We start from the raw sequence: 24,849 nt of genomic DNA, 5'->3' as shown, positions 1-24,849 counted from the left end.
TTAGATACTAGTAAGAGATGTGACAGAAGACACTGAGCACCTGTGTGCTGGAACTGACAATCTCACTCACCCACTTCATCTTGCCTTGCTTTTCTGTGTAACTTAACTAGGAAACAGTAATTCTTCAGTCAGAAAATACAGTGAGATTTGTTAAATATTGTTTTTTCTGTACCTGTCTCAATCTTTCCAGCTGTGTTGTTGTTTATATTTCTTGTACCTGAAACTCTGGTGTTTATTGTAAATAGATATTCAGTATTTTCATATTTTCTATTGTATTATTCATTATTAAATATATTTATAACTTTCTTTGTGGCTGGTCTTTTAGAAGACAGTTTAACCTTTGAGAGAAATTGCATTTATTTAGTGCAATGTGGGCTTTATGCTTCTGAAAGTCTAGTCATTTGGCCAAACATTACCATTTGTATAAGTATTAATTTTACTAAGAGTAATTGGGTGCCCTGGTAAGAGCCTTTAAGTAGCTGGCTGGTAGCAGTGAATCTACCTTATAGTCTGGGTATAAGGGGCATAGCTGGCAAATCTGTGCCAGCCTTTCCCAGGCATGTGTGTGTGTGTGAAAATCAAATCTCAGTGTGCATGTCAGCTACTTATATAGCACTGGTTATGGAACTTGGAAGAGGAAGTCCAGCCCCAGGACTGGATGTGCTCTCTGTGTGCTGTTAAAGGAAATTGTACTTGGTGCAGAGAGCTGCATCTGAAAATACTGTGTGTATCTATTTTTGTTCTAAGTGAATGTCCCCAGCAGTGTCAGTGGTGAGGATTGAGGCTTCTTGATTATTGGCCCAAAGGAAGGGACATCACAAAGACAAACTGTTTTCTTACTAGTTAAGCATTCCTAAGACTTTGTCCAAGAAAGGCGTCCACACAGAGGAAAGTCCTCTGCACTGTTTTGCCTTATGATGGCACTTGTACCAGCAGAGTTGTTTTACATGGACTCTTAAGTCTTGGTTTCTGCAAGCAGTACAAGCTCTATGTCAGAAGTTGCCTTAAATGTTCATAGACTGTTACTTATGTTGAGATTTCATAAAATCAGCATTACACACTGTACAGTCAGAAGTCATCCTAAATGTTCATAGTACATCATGTCAGAAGTCACCCTAAACTTTCATAGGCCATTACTCTTGTTGGGATTTCATAAAAACAGCATTACAGGCTAGATGTCATATCGGAAGTCACCTTAAACTTTCATAGAACATTACTCATGTTGGGATTTCTTAAAAACATCATTACAGGCTGTATGACATGTCGGACATCACCCCAAACTTTCATAGACCATTATGGGATTTCATAAAAATAACATCACAGGCTGTATATCATGTCAGAAGTCACCCTAAACTTTCGTAGATTGTTACTTATGTTGCGTTTCATAGAAATAGCATTATAATCTGTACATCATGTCAGACGTCGCCCTAAACATTCATAGATCATTACTTATGTTGAGATTTCATAAAAACAGAACTACAGGCTGTACATTGTGTCAGAAGTCACCATAAACTTTCATAGACCAAAGTTTTGTGCGTTCATTCAGACTGTGGAGTATTTGGACTTTCAAGTGCCACTGTTACAGGAACTGATTTGTACAGGGTCATTTGACATTTTTGCTTTTAATCTAACCGCAACCCTTTTAGGTTGGGCCTTGTATGTTTTACTGGTCATCTCTGGATCACACCTCTCAACCTCTTAGTACAGGAAATCTGAACGAAGCCTAAAATTATGAATGATAAAGGCCCAAAAATAGGGACAGATTTTAAATATTGCTGGTATAAACTCAAAAACATTGATAGAATAACAGTATTTGTGTTTGCATGCTTTTCCTGAAGGATATAAAGACTGAAACTCAAATGTATGTCGTTATTTAGTGACTTCATTCCTCAGTGATTTGCCAGAAAGCCACAAGTTTTATGAGGAACAGACCAAAAAGAGGTGAAAATCTGGACAGTTGAGCAGTATGAATTCTGGAGCCTACCCAAACCCTCTTTTTTAGTCTCTTGGGTGTTTGCCTGCTTGATTTTTTTTTTTTTTTTTTGTCATTTTGTATGGCTCTTTCAAAGAAACAAGAAGTTTTTTTGCAGGCTTATATGGAAGTTTATTTTTTGTCTTTCACAAGAGGTTACATATAGTTTGCTAAAAGTAACTGAGTAAGAAAATGGGTCTGTTTGTACTTTAACATGCAGATTTGAGCATAGAAATATGATATAACCTGTTGTGTTTATGTACACCCCAGTTACTTGTGGGAAACAGCTGAATCATCATTCCATAAAATGTTAACATTCTTACACACACACACACACACACACACACACACACACACACCTGAGCATTTCAATTTGGTACCAGCCTATGAACCTATGAGCAGTATAGCCCAAGTTTGTGGATTATGTAGGCTCCGTTATAAGAAATCTGATGGTACACTATGTGAAAGTTATTTGGCCATTTTTACAGCCATACTTCATTGAGCATTTTAAGAAACATCTTTCCCCTTCTTAGTCATTATATTTATTCAAATACAGTATTATGTGTCAACAGTAGTTGCTAAGGCTAATTGTCCTTTACTGCTTAGAAATCTTTTATTTGTGCATGTTACATCTGTGATCCACATTCTTTCTTTGCTTTTAAGCATTGTTGTATTGGTTGTAAAGACAGTAACAGTCTTACCTGATGCTGATAAACCAGATAACAAACAGCCAAAACAGACATTTGTTTTAAATGCCTCATGCTTGCCTTATACACAGCTTGTAGTCATGATGATCTAAATATTTTTAGTCTATTCCATCTTAGTATAGATTGGGTGAGGGGTCCAGTGTTATTGTCTACAATACTTGTAATATTCTGGGGCAAAGTTCCATTCTGATGAATTCATCTTGGTCCATAGGGAAGAACAATGCTGCACTACAACATAAGAGCTTGTATTTGTTTTGTAAAGTTTTGATAATATTCATCCTTAACTATAAGTGAGTTGTGGTGAATGCTGTCCTTTAAAAATCAGCTGTATGATCTACCTGTGTAATTGAAAGATCCTTCAGCAACTGTAGTGACAGATGGGGGTTCCTGTTTAGAAAGCTAACGCTCCCCTTTCTTTTTCCTGGATTGTTAATGAAACCTCTGTCTTTGACAAATGTGCAAAATCATATGCTGCATATGCTGTAAGAATTAAAGCACTAAAGAGTAGCTTTCATGTGGAGATGACCAGCTGTAGGCTTCCCCATTTTGTGCCTGCCTACATGTGTACATTCTGTGATATTTCAGTATCTATTCTGATAGGAGACTGTGAGTCTAATGTAAATTATTGTTTCTTGGAATCTGAGTAATAACAATATGTGCAAGGGCTTCATGAAGAAAGTTCCAGTCAATTTTATTGAAGTCTTCATCTGTGTGCAACCCCATAAAAAAGGAATATTTAACAATGATAGCTTTTTCATAATAAATCACAGTTCTTTGACATTGGCCTAAGCTCAGGATTTTTGAATGAACCCACATTGTTCAAATTGTATTAATTCGGTTAACAGCAAATCTGAGCAGCACTAGTATAAAAACTTTACTGACTTACCTTATTGGCTTACTGGTGGCATGAAATGGTGAGTTTGGTGTGGGACTTAATACAACACATGTTCATAGGGTCATAGTTTATACAGGGCATTCCTGATCAGAGGCTGTGTGCACATTGCCCGTACCCATCCTCAGGCTGTACCACCTTTTACAAGGAAGATTGCACCTTGCAAGCCCTGAAGCAAATTTAAGAGCATGTATCCAGTTGTCTAAGCTATGTTTGAAGGATAACAAGGTATCACACTAGTTGGTATGCATGGGGACAGTCTTTTCCAGAGCTAGGGGAGAAGCCTGGAGATGAACCTGCATCTTTATCTAATTTTATTTATGCCTTGATGAAAGCTGAGATGTCTGTTTCTGGTATTGGTTACACAACATGGTTTGTCAAGGAAAAGGAAGTTAAGATCTTAATTTGTAAAGGCATTGCAATCTGGACACAGTTCTGTCCTTAGAAGAATATACTTCCATAGGTTCATAGGACCATACTAGGCTATTGGCCTGTAAGCCGTTATAAGCCTAGCCAAGAATTTCACCTATGTTCCCACAAAGTCAGCACCTATTTTTTTCTCTCCAGAAGGGACACAGGTGGGATCCCAGGGGTATATTTTCTGTTTCACATCCACTCATCCAGGTTCCTCTTAAAGAGGGCTAGTAAGGTACTCTGCTTGACATGGAGAGGAAATCTATTCCACAGATGGGGGAGTCATTGAGACACAATTCTAACCCGCCAACAAATTCTATTAATGTCACAGACCAGGTTGAGACCTTGCATGTGGGTTGCGCGAGTGGAGTTTGACTTATGGATATGTAGCAATTCCATCAAGGCTGAGTCTGAGATGGCCTTGTATGCCAGACACAGGTCACCTGTCAGCAGTCTGTGTGAGACTGAGTAGAGGGACAGGGATTTTAGCCTATCTGTACAGGATATTTGTTTGAGACCCTGGATTTTCCTGGTTAGGAACTTCTGTGGTCTCTCCAACTGCTGCATGTGCTTGGCAAGGATGGGGGCATTGTACTCAATGATGGGTCTGATAAGGGAGGAGTACAGGGATGTTAAGAGCTCCTTGTTCCTGGATGAAATACCCTTACTTATGAGGTTGGCCATGTAGAAAGCCTTCCATACAATGGAGGCAACATGGTGGTCAAAAGTCAGGTTCATATCACCCTGGGTGCCCAAGTCCCTCACAACTGATTGTGCTTAGTACATTGTTATTAATGTGATAATTAGTGGGGGGCACCATTTTCCCCAAAGAGGATGATGATGCATTTCTTGGCATTCATTTAGTTTGGTTAAGGCCCTATTGGAGGATGTTCACATCACTCGGCGAATTTATGACAGTGCCTAACTTGCAGTCATCTGCAAACTTGGTCAGCCACAGACCACTGGTTTTGGCTTGCACCTCAGAAAAGTATATCCCAAACAGTAGAGGCCCAAGACCAATGCTTGGGGTACGCCGCTTGTTATGGGTCTACTTCTAGAGGTGGCTTCCCCTATTTTGACCGAGTGGGTTCTGTCAGTGAGCCAGTTAGCAACCCATCTGGTAACATATAGGTTGATGCCTAGCTGGGAGAATTTATCTGTTATGCCCGAGTGGGGAATAGTGTCGAAGGCTTTGGCTAGGTCAAGGTAGGCGGTGTGCACTGTCTTGCCCTCATCCATGGCTTTAGTGACTTTTCCGAAGAAGGCAACCAAGTTTAACAGGCATGCTTTCCCTTTGACAAAACCAAACTGTGTGGGATCAAGGATTTGGAGGTTGCCAGTGTCCTTGTTAATAAGGTCCATGATGATGCATTCCATGGCCTTGCAGATCAGGCTAGTTAGGTTGATTGGCCTATAATTGTCTGGGTCAGTGGATGCACCACCTTTGTGCAGAGGGATGACAGTGGCTGTCCTCTGTTCTGCTGGGATGAAGCCGGTGCACAGGCTTTGGTTTAATAGGGTGCCTAGTGGTGCTGAGAGCTCTTGCCTGAGTTCATTTAGGACGCAACCAGAGATTTTCTCGGGTGCCATGGAGGCTGTATTTTTTGCCTTTCAAAGGGCATTAATAACCTGCTCCCCAGTGGTGGTGGGGGGGGGGGCAAGTGGTGGGGATGTCCTTGTTTACTGATGGGGGTCATGGGGGTAACGTTTTCACTTAACTTGTCTGCCAGCAAGCTGGCTTTATCTATGGTGTTTGTGTGTGGTATTCTTGACCACCAGTTCAGAGCAGATTTGGGAGTTACCTTTGAGATTGCAGATGCATGTGAATACCTTGTGATTGTCCTTTGTGGATGTGGCCAATTTGGACTCGAAGTTAGCCTTAGAGGATTTCACCAGTGACCTTATTTGCTTGTTCAGACAAAGGAGAGATTGCTTCCAACTTGGCACCTGCTCCTTTTTGGTCCTGGACAGCAATTTCTTTCCTTTTATTATAGAATCTGTTTATTGTTGCTGTCCATCAGACAGGTTTACTCTTCCTTGAGAAAGATGATTTGGTTCATTCAGGTATTGCTGGGTCCATGCAGCTGTATAGGTGCTCATATAGTTTTTTGGTGTAGGCTTGGACATTATCGCTTGATTCAACTGAAGGGGTAGTGGCTGTGAAGATGCATATAGCTGCTCTCCGGAGGTTGTAATTAGCTTTGGTAAAGTTTTTTTGTTCGACCCTGGCAAGGGGGAGGGAGGCGAGTCAGGAGATATGGTAACTTTGAAAGTGATTGATTTATAGTCAGATCTTACCAAGGAGGATGACAATGTAGGGGTGCTACAGTGACTACTCATGTTGGTTAGTACCAGGTCCAGGATATTTTCACCTCTTATGGGGGTGTCAACCAGCTGATCCAATGCATTGGCATTGATGAAGTCGAGGAATCTCTTGGCATTCATGTTTGAGCTAGAATAGGTCTTCCACTCTATGGTTAGGTAGTTAAAGTCACCCAGGATCAGGGTAGAGGGTTGAATCTTGATGGATTCAAATAAGTCCTCATAGGTGGAGTGGGCCTCCTGAGTCATTGTTGAGGTTCTATGGCTAGCTATAATTTGAATAGGTGTTTTGTCAGTAGTTAACTGCACCTGGAGTTTCTCATGTGTGTCATACTGTTTGACCAGCCTAGAGGTGTGCATGTCTTTGATAAATATTGAAACTCCACCTCCTTTGGCTTTGTAGCCCTCTGTTTAGACAGATAGTAGCTAACTGTATTTGATTAACAGCAGTGGCAATATTTATAAGTTTAATGAATGTAATACTAGATTCACTTTTCTAGTCTATTTCCTTAAAATAAAAATAAAAAAAATAAAATGTTTAGGGTCTGAAAGTATGGTAGGACAAGTGACCTGGTAAGGTGTGGTGCTCTCTACAGCTTTGAACCAGGTTTCAGTGACTACATAAATGTCAAAATCTTCCAGGGTGAGAAATGCTTACAATTAGTGCAGTTTCATGTTAAGACTCCTAGCGTTTAGCAGTATGACATTTAAATTTCATTTAGAAGAATTTTTCATGTTGGTAATTTTGTCCTCATGTCTTTGCCAAAAAAGGCACTATGGGGGAGCAAGAGCCTTTGCCAGAAGCCCGGAGCCCAGACAGAATAAGGCCATCTCTGGCAAAGCATTGTGGTCTGTCAATCATGTCCTCCCAGGCTGTCCGGTACTGGATTTGTGGAATGACACCAGAAACTAAGCCAATTGTTAGTCAGTCATTTTCTGTTTGTACTGAGGCATCATTCTGGGTGACTGTAGGATGCTGTTTAAGACTAGGGACATACCTGCGTGGGACACATATTCAGCAAGCTCAATCATGTCTCTCTTCATGTAGTCCAGAGAGGTATGTCTCGAGTCATTCATTCGGAGCCATAATCAAAACGCCAAAAGATGTGGACATCCTACAAAAAGGCCTCGCTGAGACAGATGCCTGGTGTCAAAGCCATGGCCTCAAGCTCAATGCCAAAATGTGCATTGTCATCCCTTTTGGTAAAAACTCTGTACCCATGAACTACCACATAGCCGGTAGTCTACTTAACACCAAAAGTGTGATAAGACACCTTGGGACAAAGGTGGACAGTAGTCTCTCCTTTGATAATCACATCGCCATAGTAGTCAGGAAATCCTTCTACGTGGCACACCTCATCACAAAAGGTTTCTCATCCAGGAAAAAAGAGGTCATTGTTCCCTTCTACTCATCACTCATTAGACCCATTATAGAGTACAATGCTCCTTTTGGTATGTACCTCACAAGACATCTACAACAACTGGAAAGGCCGCAGAAATACCTCACAAAGAGGATTACCGGCCTCAAACAAATGCCCTACGCAGACCATCTAAAAAAACTGCAGCTTTACTCCGTCACATATCGCCTACTCAGAGGCGATCTCTGCCTAACACACAAAGCTATGTCAAACCCAGAGCTTTTAGACATGCTCCACTTAAAGAAATCCCAGTCCCTACGAGCTATACGCTCTAGGCACCTAAACCTTGTCACCACAATAAACGGAACATGCTTGAGGGGAAGATTCCTGTCCCAGAGACTTCCCATACACTGGAACAAACTACCTATCTATATCAAACAAAGCTCTTCATTAGCACTCTTCAAGAAAAATCTTGATGATTGGATGGGAGATAGGAAATTCACCCCGGGGATCACTTCTGTGGCTCTGCTCGACAGTGGCATAGGAAAATAATTTTCTTGGGTGGCGAAAGCCAGGGTACCTTTTGGCTAGGCTTATATAGGCCCTAGGGCCAATAGTCTAGTACCTACCTGTGAACCTATGAACTTGGACTATGACAGAGTCATAACAGTACCTGTTGTTGATGGACTTGACTATGTGAGTGATATGGTGGATTCTAGCACCTGACAAGCAACTTACCATGACTTTTGCCTTGTTTAGCCTGGTGAGGGGCACATCTGTGTGTCTCACGATAGTCACCTAAGACAATTATGTTGAGTTTGTGGTTGGGCCTTAGAAGCTGTGTGTCACAGGCATGTGTACTATGTGTGGTGCTTGGTGCGATGGGTTGTGATGTTCATGTCTGCTTTTGCCCCGGAGGTCTCTTTTGCTTAGGTATGTTTTTGTTGAGAACCTCCACATATGTAAGAATGTACTGTACAGGTATGGGTGGTGTTAGAGATGTGGTGCTTGTGGTGTTTGTGCAGACAACCTTCTCAGTGCCAGATGTACTGGCTTGTGATTGAGACAGCAAGGATTCTAGGTTCTTAATGTAATTGCATCTCTCACAAATTGTGTTCCTAGGAGTTAGAAGAATAGGGCTGTCCGTGTACATGAGGCATTTGCTAGGCTGTCTCAGGATGTCCTTATGAACAAGACAAGACTAGCAGGAGAAACCACAGGAAATTGTCCGTGATTGTCAGAATCTGTGAAAGAGAGGTAAAGGATGGTAGTGTGGGTACTATCAGAATAGAGTACCTATAGGTGTGAGTAGGGCTGGATACAATTACAGTATTTATTTATTTATTTATATTTGTTGACCGGGAGTGTCCCGACTGGACGTAGGTCCATTTTCAGCAGAGGCCCGGGGAGAAAAGCTCCACAGTTAAAATAAACAGACAGTAGTTACATTGGATTACGTAGTGATTAACAATTTACATAGCAATTACTTACAACATATTAACAGATGAAGAACATAGTACATCAGTAGACAACTAGAATCTTTATCTGTGAAGTACATAACAGACATTAACAAATGTTAAAATAAGAAGTTCCTGCTGTATAAGTACTAGGCTTATGAGCATCTGAGCTTGCTATAATCAAGGTAGTTGTAGTTGCAAGGGAGGGTGTCAGTTACACAGGAGTGCTGGTAAGGGGAAAAATGCAACTGAAATACCTCGCAATGGGGTAAAACAGTGCAGCGGCCGTGCGCAAAGAGCAAACAAATGCAACACCCTGCAAACACAGGGTATAAATACCAGAAAATATGGAAGAATAGAAGTTCGAATTGCTACCCAGTCCTGCTCTTTCAACCGATCACTCATGCTAGAGAAGGTCAGGCAACCCTGTTACTCTCACTAACAGCGAAGACAAGACACTATCAGCAGAAGATGGCTGCCAGAAACACAGGAAACTCAACAAGCAAAACAACCAGGCCTGGATAACAGCAGGCCTCTGTCCAGACTTTGCTACCTGACTAGAACATAGAAACCTCACAAAAAGTGCACAGAAAAGCACAGATAGAGCACTCACAAGCAGAAAATACAAATTTCAGTATGAAAAAGCAGTTTACAGTTAAGTAATTCAATAAAAATGCAATTACAGTAATGGAACACTATCTAGCAATGAAATACAGTTAACAGTATAAAACAGTACAAAAATGCAGTGAAAGAGTAAAAAATGATTTATAATAGTGCAAAATGCAGTAGATTAGATGTATAGCACAACTATAAGCATCAAGAAGTGCAATTCAATTAAATAAATATAAGAAAAAACGTATTCTGCTATTGGAGCCTCAGGGATTTTCTGCTTTCTCACAGTGATGAATCACCACTCCTCAGCCTGGTAAAAACAAGCCGTAAATAGAAGAGCAAAATCTCCATTTGTTCATGGTAGCTAAGGTTTTTAAAACCAGAAATCCTTTCTGTTAGGGACTTCTACGTTTTTTGTTGTTTTTGTTGTTGTTGTTGTTTTTTTAATATGACTAATTAGAAGGGTGCATTATATTCTATAACAGGTCTGACTAGGGCAGAATACAGGGGAACAATGACTTCCATGATTTTCGAAGAGATACCTTTTGCATTTAGTTGTGAAATGCAGACAGATTTCCTAACTGCCGTTGCTTTGTGGCAGCAAAGGAGAGAGGGAGCACTGTCAACCTTGGTATCTAGAGCTCTGATTACCAATTTGTATGGTAATGAGATGTTTTCAATGCAGTAGGATACAGAGTGTTTCCAAAGGGGGATGGTGTGACATTTCTTGCTGTTTTGTCTGAGCTCTTTTTCTAAGCGTGAGGAAATTACTTTCGTTATTTCTTTTTGAAGAGTATATTTATCCAAAGGGAATTTTTACATTCACACCCAACTTTTGGTCATCAGCAAACTTTAACTAGAGAGCACTATTATCATTTTGTAGTTGAAATAGTAGATGACAAACACAAGTAGGGCCCCGTACAGATACCTATGGGGGACACCACTGATCACCTTCTCAGTGTCTGAGGTGGTATCACCCATTCAGACAATTTACATTCTATCTTTAAGCCAGTTGGATATCCGTCTAGCCATTTAGAAGTGTATGTTTAAATCCATCAAATTATAAGCAATTCCATCATGTGATAATTTATCAAATACCTTGAGCAGATTGACATAGGCAGCATGTATGGTATAACTACTGTCAACCTCCTAACTGACCAGCTGACAAGATGTAGTATGGAGGACCTGATGTTTCCAAAGTTGAATTCCAATGGGTCAAGCTTAGATCTCTGATATTATAATTAACGAAGTCTGGATGATGCACTGCATGGCTTTAGAGATAAGAATTCCTTATGTTGATAGGCCTATAGTTTCACAGGGTCTATGATGGGTCCACTGTTATTGATGGGCATTACTACAGCAGTGTGCTAAGATACAAGGTCATAACCTGTAGCACTATTTAGGTTAAACTGTTTGAAGAAGGCATGTTTAACACTATTTTATTAGAGAACCTGATATGTTGTCTGGGCCAATGGAAGTGTTCTTGGTAAGTTGTTTAAGAACATGTTCCTTGGTGATATCTGGGATATACTAGGAGGGAGTTGGAGAGGAATTGATAGTTTCAGGGTAGAAATTTGCTGTGAACCTGCTAGCAAGTATGCCTGCCATGTATTTTGGGTTTGAATGGGAAGCTCCATTATGGAAAAGTTCTGAGCAGTATTGAGAGTTATTTCTTAGTTTTGTGGTGTAACTGAAGAAGGACTTTTAGTTATTCTTTGCTTTAGTAGCTAGTCTTAATTCATGTGATGCTTGGTTGGTCTTTTATCATTGCCTTCAGTTTCTTAGTCAGGTTGTTGATACAATTCTAATGGTCTGGGGTATTGGCCGTTTAATGAGTTTCTTCCTTATGTTATACATTTTTTATATCTGCAGAGCACCAATATGGTTTATTTTTGAATATATCACCATGTTTGTTTTGGAAGGAACTTTAAGGTTAATACATATATCTATTTGGGCACAAAATCAGTAGGATTGATGACTGCATAACCAGAGTCAACTGTGGGGTTAAGACAGGCAAGTTTAGAGACTTTGTCATGCAGTTTTATTAGGTTTGCCTTTTGAAGCCTGTAATATAGGGGTGGTAGTGATTGACTAAGGAGGTAGAAGTTCTGAGGGTAAAGGTAACCAGATTATGGTCAGACTTTACTAATAAAGAACTAATCGTGGAAGGGGAGCAGACTAGGGCCAAGTTTATGAATACCAAATGAAGAATGTTTATACTCCTGGTGGGTTTAAGGAGTCTGATCCAGTGCGGTTTTGTTTACCCAATCCAAGAATTGCTGGCCATACCAAACATTGGAAGTGTAGCTGAAGTTATCAAGGATTCAAGAGCCCCTGCATACAATGATAACCTTTAAGAATGTCAGGAAATTATTGTGGTCATCTGTAGCCTTTGCTACCCTCATTTTGCCTTTTTTCAGGCAGTGGTCATCTATTAAACATTACAGCCTGAGAAACATCAAAGTTCCCAAACTGGACGATATGTAATGTGTATAGTAGGCATTGTATTATACATTTGTTTAACCCGAAGTGAGCTGAAGCGCAATAAGCTCACTAGAGGAGGGGTTTCTGGGTATCCATTATGAAGGAATATTATCCCTGATTAACACAAGAACTCCAACTCAGTTATGGATGTTTCTGAAGGCATGAGAGACACAAACCCCAGTTACAGAAGCGGTGCTGTCTAATGATTTGAAGCATGACTCTGTAAAACATGTATACATGGATGCTTTCCAGACGTAGAAATGTCTTGAGGTCAGGCAGTTTATTAAGACTGCTGGCTTTGAATAGATAGAATTGATATCTTCCGGTTTGGGAATTGTGGTGTTTGTAAGCCTGGGGTGTTCAGTAGATGAAATCTGCCTAAAAAAGGCAAAATGGGGGCAGTAAAGGTTCAAGTTAGTTCTAGGAAAGCCTCACCCCTAAGTTCAGTGACTGCAGGAGAAGTTGTTAATGATTGACTTTCTGAGGTTAGGGGGATAGCATTCCTAGAAACACTGTATTGTATTGTTGAGATATTGCTTTACATAGCACCTATGGGAAGCCATCAGAACTTTGGTTATTTGTGGATTTAATTGCTAGTGTAGCGACAATACCACCAATATAATAGTCATATCAAATTCTAGCTGATCAGTTTCATGCAGGAAAAACAACCCATATTTTAAAGAGAAAGTTGCTTATATAGTCCAGAAGTCACTTTAGAGATCATGTTTTATATAATTTTGTATAATAGTTGAAAGTTGGACATAGTTTTAGCCAGAGATATAGATCTGGGAATTTTACATTCCAGTAATTGTGTCTTAATACTGTGATAGACTTGCATCCAGTCCAGGGTTGGTAGATTGCCTTCTGCCTGTTGCTTGCCAAAATAGACTCTGGCTCTTGGGTGAATTTGAATAAGATAAAACAGGTACCTGAAGTGAATCAACTTGTCAAACAAAGACCTTAATATCATTCAGTATTAATGAGTGTGTGTGTGTGTGTGTGTGTGTGTGTGTGTGTGTGTGTGTGTGTGTGTGTGTGTGTGTGTGTGTCTCTGTCTGTGTGTGTGTTAGTAACAGCTTACAGAATAAACAACTTGTACATTGCTATCCTGATTGGAAAACAAACTTTCTCTAGCAAGGTGTTAATGTAAAGGTAATGCCCACTGAGAAACAAGTCCACTATTTTACAGTGGCATATTAAGCTGCCATGAAGCTCGGACAATAAAAAAAAAACAAATGGATGCCTTTTTTTACCCTCAGTAAACAGCAATTTGCTGTTTACCAAGCATAAAATTTAAGAGAACAAGTAAAGAAGCATGTATCACTGTCATAGCTTCTGGATTTGTTTGTATGTGCTGTTATCCTTGGAAACATCCCATGACTAAATAAATAAGTATAGTCATGTAGGAAATTATGGCTATGACTCTGTACAGTATTTGAGTTGTTTTTGCAAATATTTGAACATATTCACCCTGTGCTTTTATACTATTAATTTATTTTATTATTCATTTTAGTATTGTCAGATTCTCAGAATTAGTTTAAAATGCTATAATTTTAAGCAGGATCTTGTTTATCTTTTTTGTATATTCATTTATCAGTATTTTTTTAACCAATTGACTTAGTGTCTTAAATATGTTAGTAAATTGCACATAGCTCATTTCCTGGGTCTATATTAAATCATCGAACGTTTAGAAAAGCGAACAATGATTTATCAACCCCATGTAAGCAAAAGCTTACAAACTCGAATGCTTAAAACAGCGATTTTTTTCCAAGGGGAAAAAAAAATCGCTGTTCCAAAAAAAAAAAACACTTAAAACATAACATAAAGTGGGGGGCTTCGCCCCCACACTCCCCGATGTGGGAGGCTGGGGGCTACACATGTCATTTGTTTTACAGATCTTTGAAAATGGTTCTTTTTGCCATAGTTTCTACAGAGCTGATTATGAGGAAAACCTAATGTTTAAAGCCATGTAATTATTGAATTTCAGCCATGCCTATTCTTAGTTATGTCTCTTCCAGTAGCAGTACTTTCTTACATTATTTCCCATGTTCAACTTTTTATTTGCCTCACATTTTACTTTGCAGTTAATTTCTTAGACTTTGCAGTTAATTTCTTAGACTTGTGTAATTTTACTCAGTTTTACATTCACACCCTTGTACAAGCTCATGTCTGCTTTTTTTAATATCCTGTCTCTTCTTTGATCATTTCTTATACTGCAAACATATTTCTTATACCACAGACTGGTTTGTAGTATATCATTAACAAATGATACAGATCAAGATTGTTTCTTTAGCTTAGTTAGTAATAGAATCAACTATAGCCAGTGTGTGTAATTTTGTGTCATTGTACGGTTGTACAGAACAAATGCTGAACAAACTGCAAGCTCCTTCTAGCCTCACAATAATTCCTGAATTCCTCTCTAAATGCTGCTGTTTTGACATTCTTATTTCTTAAAATTTTAGAAATATTAAGTACTTTCAAGATTTCTTTCCCAGGAAAATGTTCCTCTCACTGTGAAGAATAACTTAAATGTCTCAATCCAAAGCTTCCTGTTTTCCACTGAACTGCAGTGAAGTGAGAGAATTCTTGTTGAATGCAGTTGGGCTATTTTCTTATCTGAAAGTGGTGCAGCAGTAACGTTGTCTTGTCGCCTCACAGCAAAAGGTCCTCCCGTTCGATTCTCGGCTGGAGCGCCTTCTGTGTGGAGTCTGCATGTCCTCCCCACGGTTGAGTAGCGTTCGAAAGACATGCGTGAATGGGCGTGCCTTCATTGAAGGTTGGGCGTCGAGCTGGCACCTTGGCACCGTAAAAATCTACTGCTAGTCATTAGCGGACTGGAGTTCCACTGTGGCGACCCCCTAACCAGGAAAAGCCGAAAGAAAAACAACAACTTTTAAACATAAACATTTGAAAAATTTAAATTTAGGAGATATATTTATTCACCTGGCACCATGCAATGCCTGGGTTTTTATCAGAATACTCCAAAAGCAGCACAGACATTGCAGATGTATTACTTGCTTCCAAAAGATGGTTATTCAAACTGGTTTTAAAAAGTGTCCCAAATGCCAAGCAGCTTTTAGTTTATAGTCTTTAGCATATTTAAAGATGTTTACAGCTTGTACTGCAGCCATGTTGGAGCATGTCAAGTGTTTGTAATAACATATGCTGGGAGAACGCCACAGATACACTACTTACTCTGCCTGAGGACTAAGTTGTGGTGACTACACACACACACACACACACACACACACACACACACACACACACACACACACACACACACACACACACATTCACGTGCAGCTTGCACATTGTAATCAACCTAGATGATGTTGAATAGCAGTAAATATACAGAACAGAGCTGCTGCAGAGTGTGTCTTTGCTACTCAGCCTTCCTTGTTTGATAGGTGAGACCACCCATTTCACCTTTTGCAGACACTTGTGCAGCAGATACACACAAAAAGACACACAGACATACTTATATCCAGTGCCTGAACATTGTGCACCCACAGTCTCCACACCCACACCAACCACAGGCTATATCAGGCAGTGATCATCCACCACATACATATATACGTATTCACAATAACACACAGCATCACAAACCAAGTGATATCCTGACAAAATTTTAAGCTCCTATAAACCCTGAGAACACTGCTGCCTATGTGCAACTGTTCACAGAAGACTATACAAGCAAGTTAATGGATGCATTGAGGCAGTATTACCCACCAGCAAGGGGTACAGAACTAACTCAAAAAACAAGCCACCCTGTTGGAACCGCAACATCAGTAGGTTGTATAACCGAAGGAAGAAAATCATGGCAAAAATTAAGAGGTACAGCACCCGGCTAGATAAAAGCATTCTTATGAAACTAAACAAACAACTCAGAGCGCAAATAAATTTTAAGGTAAACTTGTCCTCCCGGGCCAAGGACAACCACAAGGCATTCTTTAGCTATGTCCTCAACCGCTAAGGTAATATACAATTGTGTGCGGAGCTCATTTTTAATGGAGCTACTTATATTGAACCAGAAGATATAGCAAACCTCCTGGCTGGCAAATTAGTCTCCAACTTTACCCCTCTCTCTCCCTCAACTCTTCCCTCAGGAAATATCATCAAATATAATTCCCCCCTGCTATCACTTGGGAACAGGTCCTTAATGCTCTCTCTAAGGTCAAGAACACTGCATTAATGGGCCCAGACTATATCCCAGGATGCCTTATAAATATCAGGAAACCTGACCTATTAGGATGTCTGGATGGAATTGCTATTTAACTGTAGTCTCCAAACAGTCTTTGTGCCTTATGAATGGAGAAGAGCAACAGGTATACTTCTGTACAAAGGTGGGCCAGTTACAGACCGTGGAAACTGCAGACCCGTAAGTCTTACTGGTCTCATATGCAAAGTCATGGAAAGAATTGTCATGGAAATGATCAGTAATAAAATAAGAAACCTCCAGACACTGGACGCAACCCAGTTTGGTTTCGTCAAGGGCTGGTCACATCTACTGAACCTGGTGGACTTCTTTGAGGTCACCAGAACAATGGATGAAAGTAAAATGGTTCACACTGCCTACTTGACTTGGCCAAAGCATTTGACACAATACCCCACTTGGGCATCATTAACAAACTCAAGAGGTTAGGCACACATCCTTATGTCACCCGGTGCATAGCCAGTTTGCTCACAGACAGGACCCAGGAGGTTAGAATAGAGGAGTCCACCTGTGCAAAGATGCCAACCACTTCTCTGAAGTCAAGGTCAATGTCAGTGGCCTCTGGCTGACTAAATTTGCAGATGACTGAAAATTAGGAACTGTCATTGAATCCCCCACTGACACAAATGTTCTCTCCAGGAAGGGCTGTCCCAGACAAATAACTGTTATCACAGCCATGGGTTCAAACAAAATGCCAAGAAATGCAATAATATCCTGTGGGAAGTCATCCACCTCTGTAAATGTCATAATGACAACACACCCCTACGAGCTGACCTAGTAGTCAGGAGCTTGGACACAAACACAGACAGTAATCTAACCTTTGACTATCATGTGTCTACAGTAGTGAGGAAATCATTCTATGTTATGCAACTTGTAAACAATGGTATGGCATCTAAGTCCAAGGAAGTCATTTTTCCACTGTATTCAGCATTCATCAGATTTGTCATTGAGTACAGTGCCCCCCTTGGTATGTACCTAATCAGGCATATCCAACAATTGGAACATCCACAGAGATTCCTTACTCAAAGAATACAGGATGTAAGTAACATGTCCTTTGCCAATGACCTCAAGGCCCAATCCCTGTACTCTGTCTCCTACAGGCTGTTGAAGGGAGATCAATGCCTGGAATACAAGGCATTGTGAGACACCACTTTGATGGACCTCCTGCATATCTGCAAAACAAACAGCACCAGAATTACCCATTCTAAAAACTTAAACCTTGCCTGTGATATAAATAAGTCCCACATATGTATCCCAGAGACTACCCCTTCTGGAACAGGCTCCCCATCCATGTGAAGCAGACTTCCTCCATAACCCAATTCAAGAGTAACTTGGACTGTTGGATGGGGAACAGGAAATTTATTACTGGTTTAGCAACTGTGTCTCTAATAGACAAAGGCAGCCTGTAAATGGTTCATCTCCCAAGCCCCTGTTTTTACACTTATCAAGGGTACGAGAACGTGTCAGAGATTGGGGATGCATGGCTAGGCTTTAAAAGGCTTTTGTGGTTATTCGCCTATTAAACACCTATGAACATATGAATCTAAAGCCTATATGCACACTGTCCCTATACACAGACTGCAGACAGAGGCAATCACACACACGGACCACACTTACCTGTAGTGTCAGTCTTTGCAGGACAAATCTGCTCTGTTTCACCCTGTGCAGATTCTTTTCTGTTGAAATGCATAGGTGTACACAGGTAAAGCGTTGCGTTTACTTGCACACTATATTAACTGATTTATTTGGAAAATGCCTAGTACAGACATCTGTGATTCTCTGTCCTAGCAGTTCACCCTCCAGAGCAGTGTTCTGAGATGCTAATGGAGCTCTTCGGCATAGGCTGCACCCTTCATGCAGAGCCAATCCTGTTACTGCTCAATAGAACAATGCTGCACCACTGTGTGTCAAGGGGAACTATGAGTCTAAACAGTCTTACTTGATATGCATAGAACCTTGCGTGGTTTTGTGTACTAAGTAAGTTGTGTATGAATCTCAGTCTTAGCCGCTCCCTGATTATGCTGTCCTTATGCCATAAGCAGGGTTTGAGAATGTCTTATTTCTTCTTCAGTAGGTTGTCAACATATGCAGTTCTGTCACAATCATGGCTCTCCTATATGTATGATATAGTTCTAGTGGAGTATAACTTGTCTGAGTTCCACCGCCACATATCTTGATTGTAAAGAGTATTACATATTAGTCACATTTTCCTTGGGTTGATATGCCTTCTAGTCTTATGTTTTGCATTACTGCAGCCTTCCATAGTTTTGCTTCATCTCACTTTATTTTAATTTATTTGTTAACTTGTGACTTTTGTAAAACAATGTTCAACTGTTTTAATTATGTTGAATTGTTTTAGTTACATCTATACATAATGTTGTGTATTTACTTGCTTCTGTCACAGGACTTGTCTGAAAAGGGGAGTGGGCGGCACAGTGGTGCAGCGGTTAACGTTGTCACCTCACAGCAAGGGGTTCTCCGGTTCGATTCTCAGCTGGGGTACCTTCTGTGTGGAGTTTGCATGTTCTCCCTGTGTTCGCGTGGGTTTCCTCCGGGTGCTCCGGTTTCCTCCCACATTTCAAAGACATGCATCTGGAGCGTTTCTCCCCGGGCCTCCGCTGAAAACAGGCTCTGTGGAACCTAGTCGGACATTCCCGGTCAACAAATGTTAAATAAATAAAAATAAAAATAAATAAATAAAATTAACTACAATAGGTGAACCAGTCCCCTTTTCAGACAAGTCCTGTGACAGAAGCAAGTAAATACACAACATTATGTATAGATGTAACTAAAACAATTCAACATAATTAAAACAGTTGAACATTGTTTTACAAAAGTCATCAAATATCAGCTGACAGGTAGAATGATGCTGCATTTACAATATATACAAGTTGTTATGATGAAGCACATTATCTGAATATTTTGTGTAACTATCTATTGTCATAGTGCTTATTTGTTAACAAATATGTATAGTGTTTAAGGAGTGGCATTCTGAACGAGCTTAGGTTTATATATTTTTAATAAGAAGAGGGAGAGAATTTTATGTTGCAGCCACTGATGAAAAAGTATACTTTGCAGTGGATAGTATTTGTGAACCTTGGGTACTTGTAAGGCGATATTAATATGGAGCAGTTTTTAATTTATGAACTTCGTGATAAGCAGAAATGACAGTGATGCAGTCTGTATGGAAATATTTCACAAGGTAGACTGGCGTGTTCTGTTTTTGAATGTGGTAAATATTTTTCAGTACTGTACAGTGGTGTTCATTAGGATTAGTTAATCAAAAAGCAAGTGGCTTTATGACTAGTGGTTTGTAATAAATGACTGTTATATGTCCTAGTACTACAGTAATATGTGGCATGTCTCTTTCCTTAGATTGCCCAATCATCCACTGCACTTTTTGTGACATTCTTCCTAATCCTTTACCGTTTTATCTCCAGTAGTTTAATTTTCGTCCCCGATAGTCTCCTATGTTTGAAGTGGTTCATTATTTTTAAACCATATTCTTTTGATTGAAGTGAATTGTCTCATTTTGACTTCATGCAGTTTCACATTACATAAAGGCTTCAGCTAGACATTTTTCTTTGTCTACAAATAATCCGTGAACTGCTCATTAAATAACAGAAAGGGATTTGATTGTTAAAATAATTCATCAGTGTTTTGTTGTAATTAACACATTATGTTTTCCATTTCAGTTGATGTAGTAGCATTTTCAAAAAAGTTTATTGTAATTATCATGCACATGATGAATAAAACCATCATATGTTTAAGCAGGTTTTGCTAACGCAGTACCATCATCCTATATTAATTACCTCAAGTCTTGACTGGAGGCAAAACTGTTTACCATTGAATCCGACTAACAAAAAACAGCAAGAGTTCTACCACCAGCCACCAGCCTTTTCTATTATTTATTCAGTGATTTCCTTATATATCTTGCATGCCTGACAATGCAGTGATAACCTTTTCCTACACCTGAATAGTCTGAATTGTTATGAAGTACTTATTTGGGGTGCAAGCATAGTCTGTGTATAAATATAAAGCATACAGATGAGTGATTAAAAAGCAGTAATTGGATATATATAAAGTTAGGTTCTGCTGCAGGTGGAACTGTTTCACCTATTTAAAAAAGTTTAAGGTTATAAATTCTTTGGAGCATGATTGATGATATTTAATTTCACTGTCTGTGAATTATGAGGAGGAGGAGGAGTAACACTACAGCATGTACTATGCATATTTCTTTTTTCAAGTTAATAAAATTCTGTTGGTTTTCTTTCTTATGCAGTTACAAGCTGTTTCCAAACTGTGACCCTTCTTTTGGGTTTCGGCATCTTCTGCCATTGACTGATAAAGTTGACAGATTCAATGATGAGGTACAAAAGCAAAAAGTGTCTCGAAACAGAGATGCCCCAGAGGGGGGTTTTGATGCAATTCTTCAGGCAGCCGTTTGCAAGGTAAGTGATTATGTTTGGTGTAGCTCCTGTTTAATGCTTGGGCTAATAGTACCAAGAGCTTGACTGAGGTTCTAGTACCTGTATCCTATGTTTTACAAAGATCATTGAGAACCTTTGACTGTATTTGTGCTTGTATTTGATACTACTGAGCATAAATCTGCAGAGAAAGTAGTTGTTCCTTAACCTGTGATGGGGTCTGTGAGACAAGGTGGAATGGCTTCAACCAGTAAACATGTCCATGCTTTCTACAGATGTTCCAGTTCTAATAAAAAGCCTTAAATGCTTCCAGCAGATTAAATGTCAAAAGAGACTAGCCCATTATTACTGCCACAGTTGTATTGGCTGTCACACTTGTGACTCAGTTAAGAGCCCAGGTCTGGATAGGGACAGCACTTTGTAGTGGAGGGAAGGATAAAACTTCCACTGAATTCCATCTCTGGATGCATCTGGAATACCTGTGTTACCGCCTTGGTGTTTGGGGAAATGCAGTTCTAAGTACAGCTGATGAAGCTGTTGAGCCTTTTGGTTAACTCCATACCATGATAGTCAGAGCTCTGCTCAAGGCATTAGAGTGAAATCCAATGCACTTTTGTTCTGTACATCTATGATGTCTTCATTAAGTTTTATGGTCTAAAATGTGGAAAGGTGGTAGCTGCTTTTTTGACTATTTTTTGCTTGACTGATTACAACAGGCTAAGATTTTTTTTAATAGGATACATCTTTTGTAATACTGTAAGCAGTACTTAATAGCAGTAAATAAATTAAATGTACTGCAGCTGAGTGAATGCAGTTTCTGCAGAAAATTCAGTACAGAAATATTAAATAAAAACAAATAGCAGTAAACTGTGGAGTAGGAAGGTAGAGAAATTAGAATCTGTCTGTATATTTTATTTACTTAATTAACATTTTGTTGACTGATTTAGTCCAGAGAGATTCAAGTTGATATTCATACTGACTATGGAAAATTTGATCAGGACACTGGGGAAATTGCCGTATTTATCATTGTTGTGAATGGGACCTGTTTTGCAGGAGCACTTTGTATTTCTGTTCCTGCAAAGAGGTAGAAGGAGAGAGAAAGAGATGATAAGAGTGTTGAAAGAAATGGAGGAGAAAGCAAATATCGAGACCGGAGAATGTGTACAGGAAATTTTTCAAAGAAATCTGCTTGATGGAGATGAGTCAGCAAATGATGGATGTATAATTACAGCCCTCCAGTTGGGAGGGTTGCCGGATGAGAAAGAAATGGTGATGCAGAGTGAGCCAGAAAATGATGGAGATATTTCCTGAGGGGACATTATGGAGAAAATACAAAAGGAGGATACAGAGAAAATCCTGAAAAATAGTGGTGAGATGGAAAAGAAAATATATGCAGAGAAAGTAAAAAAGGTGAAAGTGGAGTAGCAGAAAAGAATGCAGAGGAAAATGCAGCTCAGAAATACATGGTAAGGATTCAAAGTAAAGAGGACGAAGAAATGGATAGTTATGAATTGAGGGACAATTTAATAGCTCTTTTGTATGTAAAACCACATAAGGTAATCACATTTATTCTTATTAACAAGGAGGCTTTTGCAACATTATATTTGAGACTATTTTTCAATGGAAAATTTCTTGGAGAATAAGGAAAAAAGAAAGACTGTAACCCATGGAATCTGTAACCCATGGAATCTTTGGGATAAAAGCATTTAACAGGGAAACAAAAAAGAAAATTCATACAGATGTAGAAGAGAGAATTTGAAAGGACATTTGAAAACTTTATGTAAACTTTATGTAAAGAAGTTGCAAATGTTTATGACAAAAGGGGTTTATGGACTGGTGGCTTGGATTGTAATCTTGTGTTAAAAATAGAAAAAAAAAAATACTGTAAAATACTGGGCATAACCCAAAACAAGTTTTGTATGTATGTGTGTGTGTGTGTGTGTGTGTGTGTGTGTGTGTGTGTGTGTGTGTGTGTGTGTGTGTAAAAGGACATTTAATAAGTAACTGTGACAAAAGAAAATGTTATATTTGTAGGGAAATGGGGCATGATGCAAAAAATGTGAATTGAAATTTTATAAATGTAACAACGTTGGACATTTATGGAAGGATTGCAAAACTGAAAATAAGACTAAGAAAAAGCAAAAAGAAAGAAAAAAAATAAATAGAGAGCAGAAAGTTTAAAAGTAGAAGAAAAATTATATGAAAAAATATAAAAAAGGGCATAGAAGAAGGTTTTGAAATAAATGAAGAAGAAGACATAAATTGGGAGGTAGTAAAAGAAAAAGATATATAATTTTATTGATAAAAGGGTAAAAGCCAGAAAAAGAAAATTTAAAGGGATAAGTACAAAAGAAAAAAGAAAGAAAATGGATGAGAAAGAATACATACAGCTAATCATTGGGGATGATGTAATGGTTAAGGTGTTTGACTCACAGACACAAAGTACGGTGTTTGATTTTCACCTTTGGCAGGGAAATTGGCTAGGCTTAGAATGGCCTATTAAGAAAGCTAGCCTAGTAATTATCTATGAACTTACAAAACCACAAATCTAAGGGAAGGGGAAAATGAAACATTTAGACTGCTTTATGTACATATAAATAGTATTAAAAACGTAGTAAGAAGATTATGGATTTTGGAGAGGTGTAATACATTTGATGTTATTATATTGAAGACACAAGATTTTTGACAAACGACAAAGATTACAAACAGAAAAACTTTGGGGAAGAAAGAAAATCTGGAATTTGGGAAATGAGAGATGTTCTGGCCTAGCTTTATTCTGTAGAAACACAGTAAAGACATTAGATGCAACTTTAGCAAAAATGGGAAGATTAACCATTGAATGTTTAAAATGGAAAGAACATGTATATAGAATTATAACATTATGTGGTTATACAAATTATAAAGAAAGGGAAAGCTTATGTCTTTAGATTTTAGACTATGTAGTGATAAATATGAATATTATAATAACAGACTATTTCAATTGTGATTTAAGAGGCAAGCATAAAAAGAAGGGAAATGATATAAGGAAAATGTTAGAAGTTATAAGATGTCGTAAGTCAAAAATCTGGGACAAAAATTCATGGACTTACAAAAGGGTTTGTATGGAAATAAATTATTTTGTAGTATCAGAAAGTTTAGTTGTAGGAGAAGGGGTAGTTGAAACAGGATTTTCTGATCATCTTGTAATATAAAAAGGATACATGAGAAAGCATGGAATGAAGAAGGAAAGAGATTAGTAATACAGTTACTAAAAGACCATATTACTCTGAAAAACATTTTATAAAAATTAGTCTGAATGGTGGATATTTAAGGAAGAATATAAAAAAAAATGTTTTATGCAGTAGAAGGATGATGTGAGAAAAGTAGAAAAAGAAAAATATAAAAGAACATCTAAGGATGCATTGGAAGATTTAGAACATAATTATAGAAAGTACATTGACAAAGGAAATTATTTTAAAGACAGCAAAAAAAATACAAGAATTGTTGCATAAGCAAAAATATTTTTATGAGGAAAAATAGAAAAAATATCAAGTTACTAAAGGGAGGATGGTAGTGTAATGAGAGAAATAAAAAATGTAAAAGGAGAAAGATTGAGTAGTGTAGTTCAAAATGTACAAGAAATGTTTAAAGAAAAAAGAGGGTAAAGAAAAAAAAGATGTAAAGTAAAAAAAACATTAACAGAAAAAGAGAATAAAGAGTTGGAAAGATATTTCTTTAAATGAGCTAGAACAGGTATTAGGATAAGTAAATATAGATTTGGCTGCAGGACCAGATGGAATGGGGTATGAAATGTAAAAAGTAAAATGTAAATAAAAAAAGGAATCCTACCTACCTAACCCTGTTCCTTCTCATCGGGCCCTGACTCGTGGGAACATGCTCACCAGGTAATTATAGTGCATCCCTTGCCTCCATGTGTATTATTTTTAACTGCTTTTCTACAAATGTTGCTAATTGTGTTTGATGATATCTTAACAACTTAGATGTAATATGC

General features: G+C 38.7%; 1 protein-coding gene across 1 annotated transcript in view; it reads left to right on the top strand.

Annotated features, from left to right (window-relative positions):
- ITGB5 (integrin subunit beta 5) overlaps positions 1-24,849 on the top strand; it is a 1,724,339-nt gene that overhangs the window by 507,231 nt on the left and 1,192,259 nt on the right. The window contains exon 5 of the mRNA XM_044074928.1: positions 20,714-20,882. Within this exon, the coding sequence (XP_043930863.1) occupies positions 20,714-20,882 (169 nt within the window). The remainder of the gene's footprint in view (positions 1-20,713; positions 20,883-24,849) is intronic.

Source organism: Protopterus annectens, chromosome 6.part0 (assembly GCF_019279795.1).
Source record: "Protopterus annectens isolate FY-2018-M chromosome 6.part0, PAN1.0, whole genome shotgun sequence".
Classification (NCBI taxonomy): Eukaryota; Metazoa; Chordata; order Ceratodontiformes; family Protopteridae; genus Protopterus; species Protopterus annectens.
The sequence above is the reverse complement of the archived record's forward strand: the minus strand, read 5'-3'. Positions and strand labels throughout refer to the sequence as shown.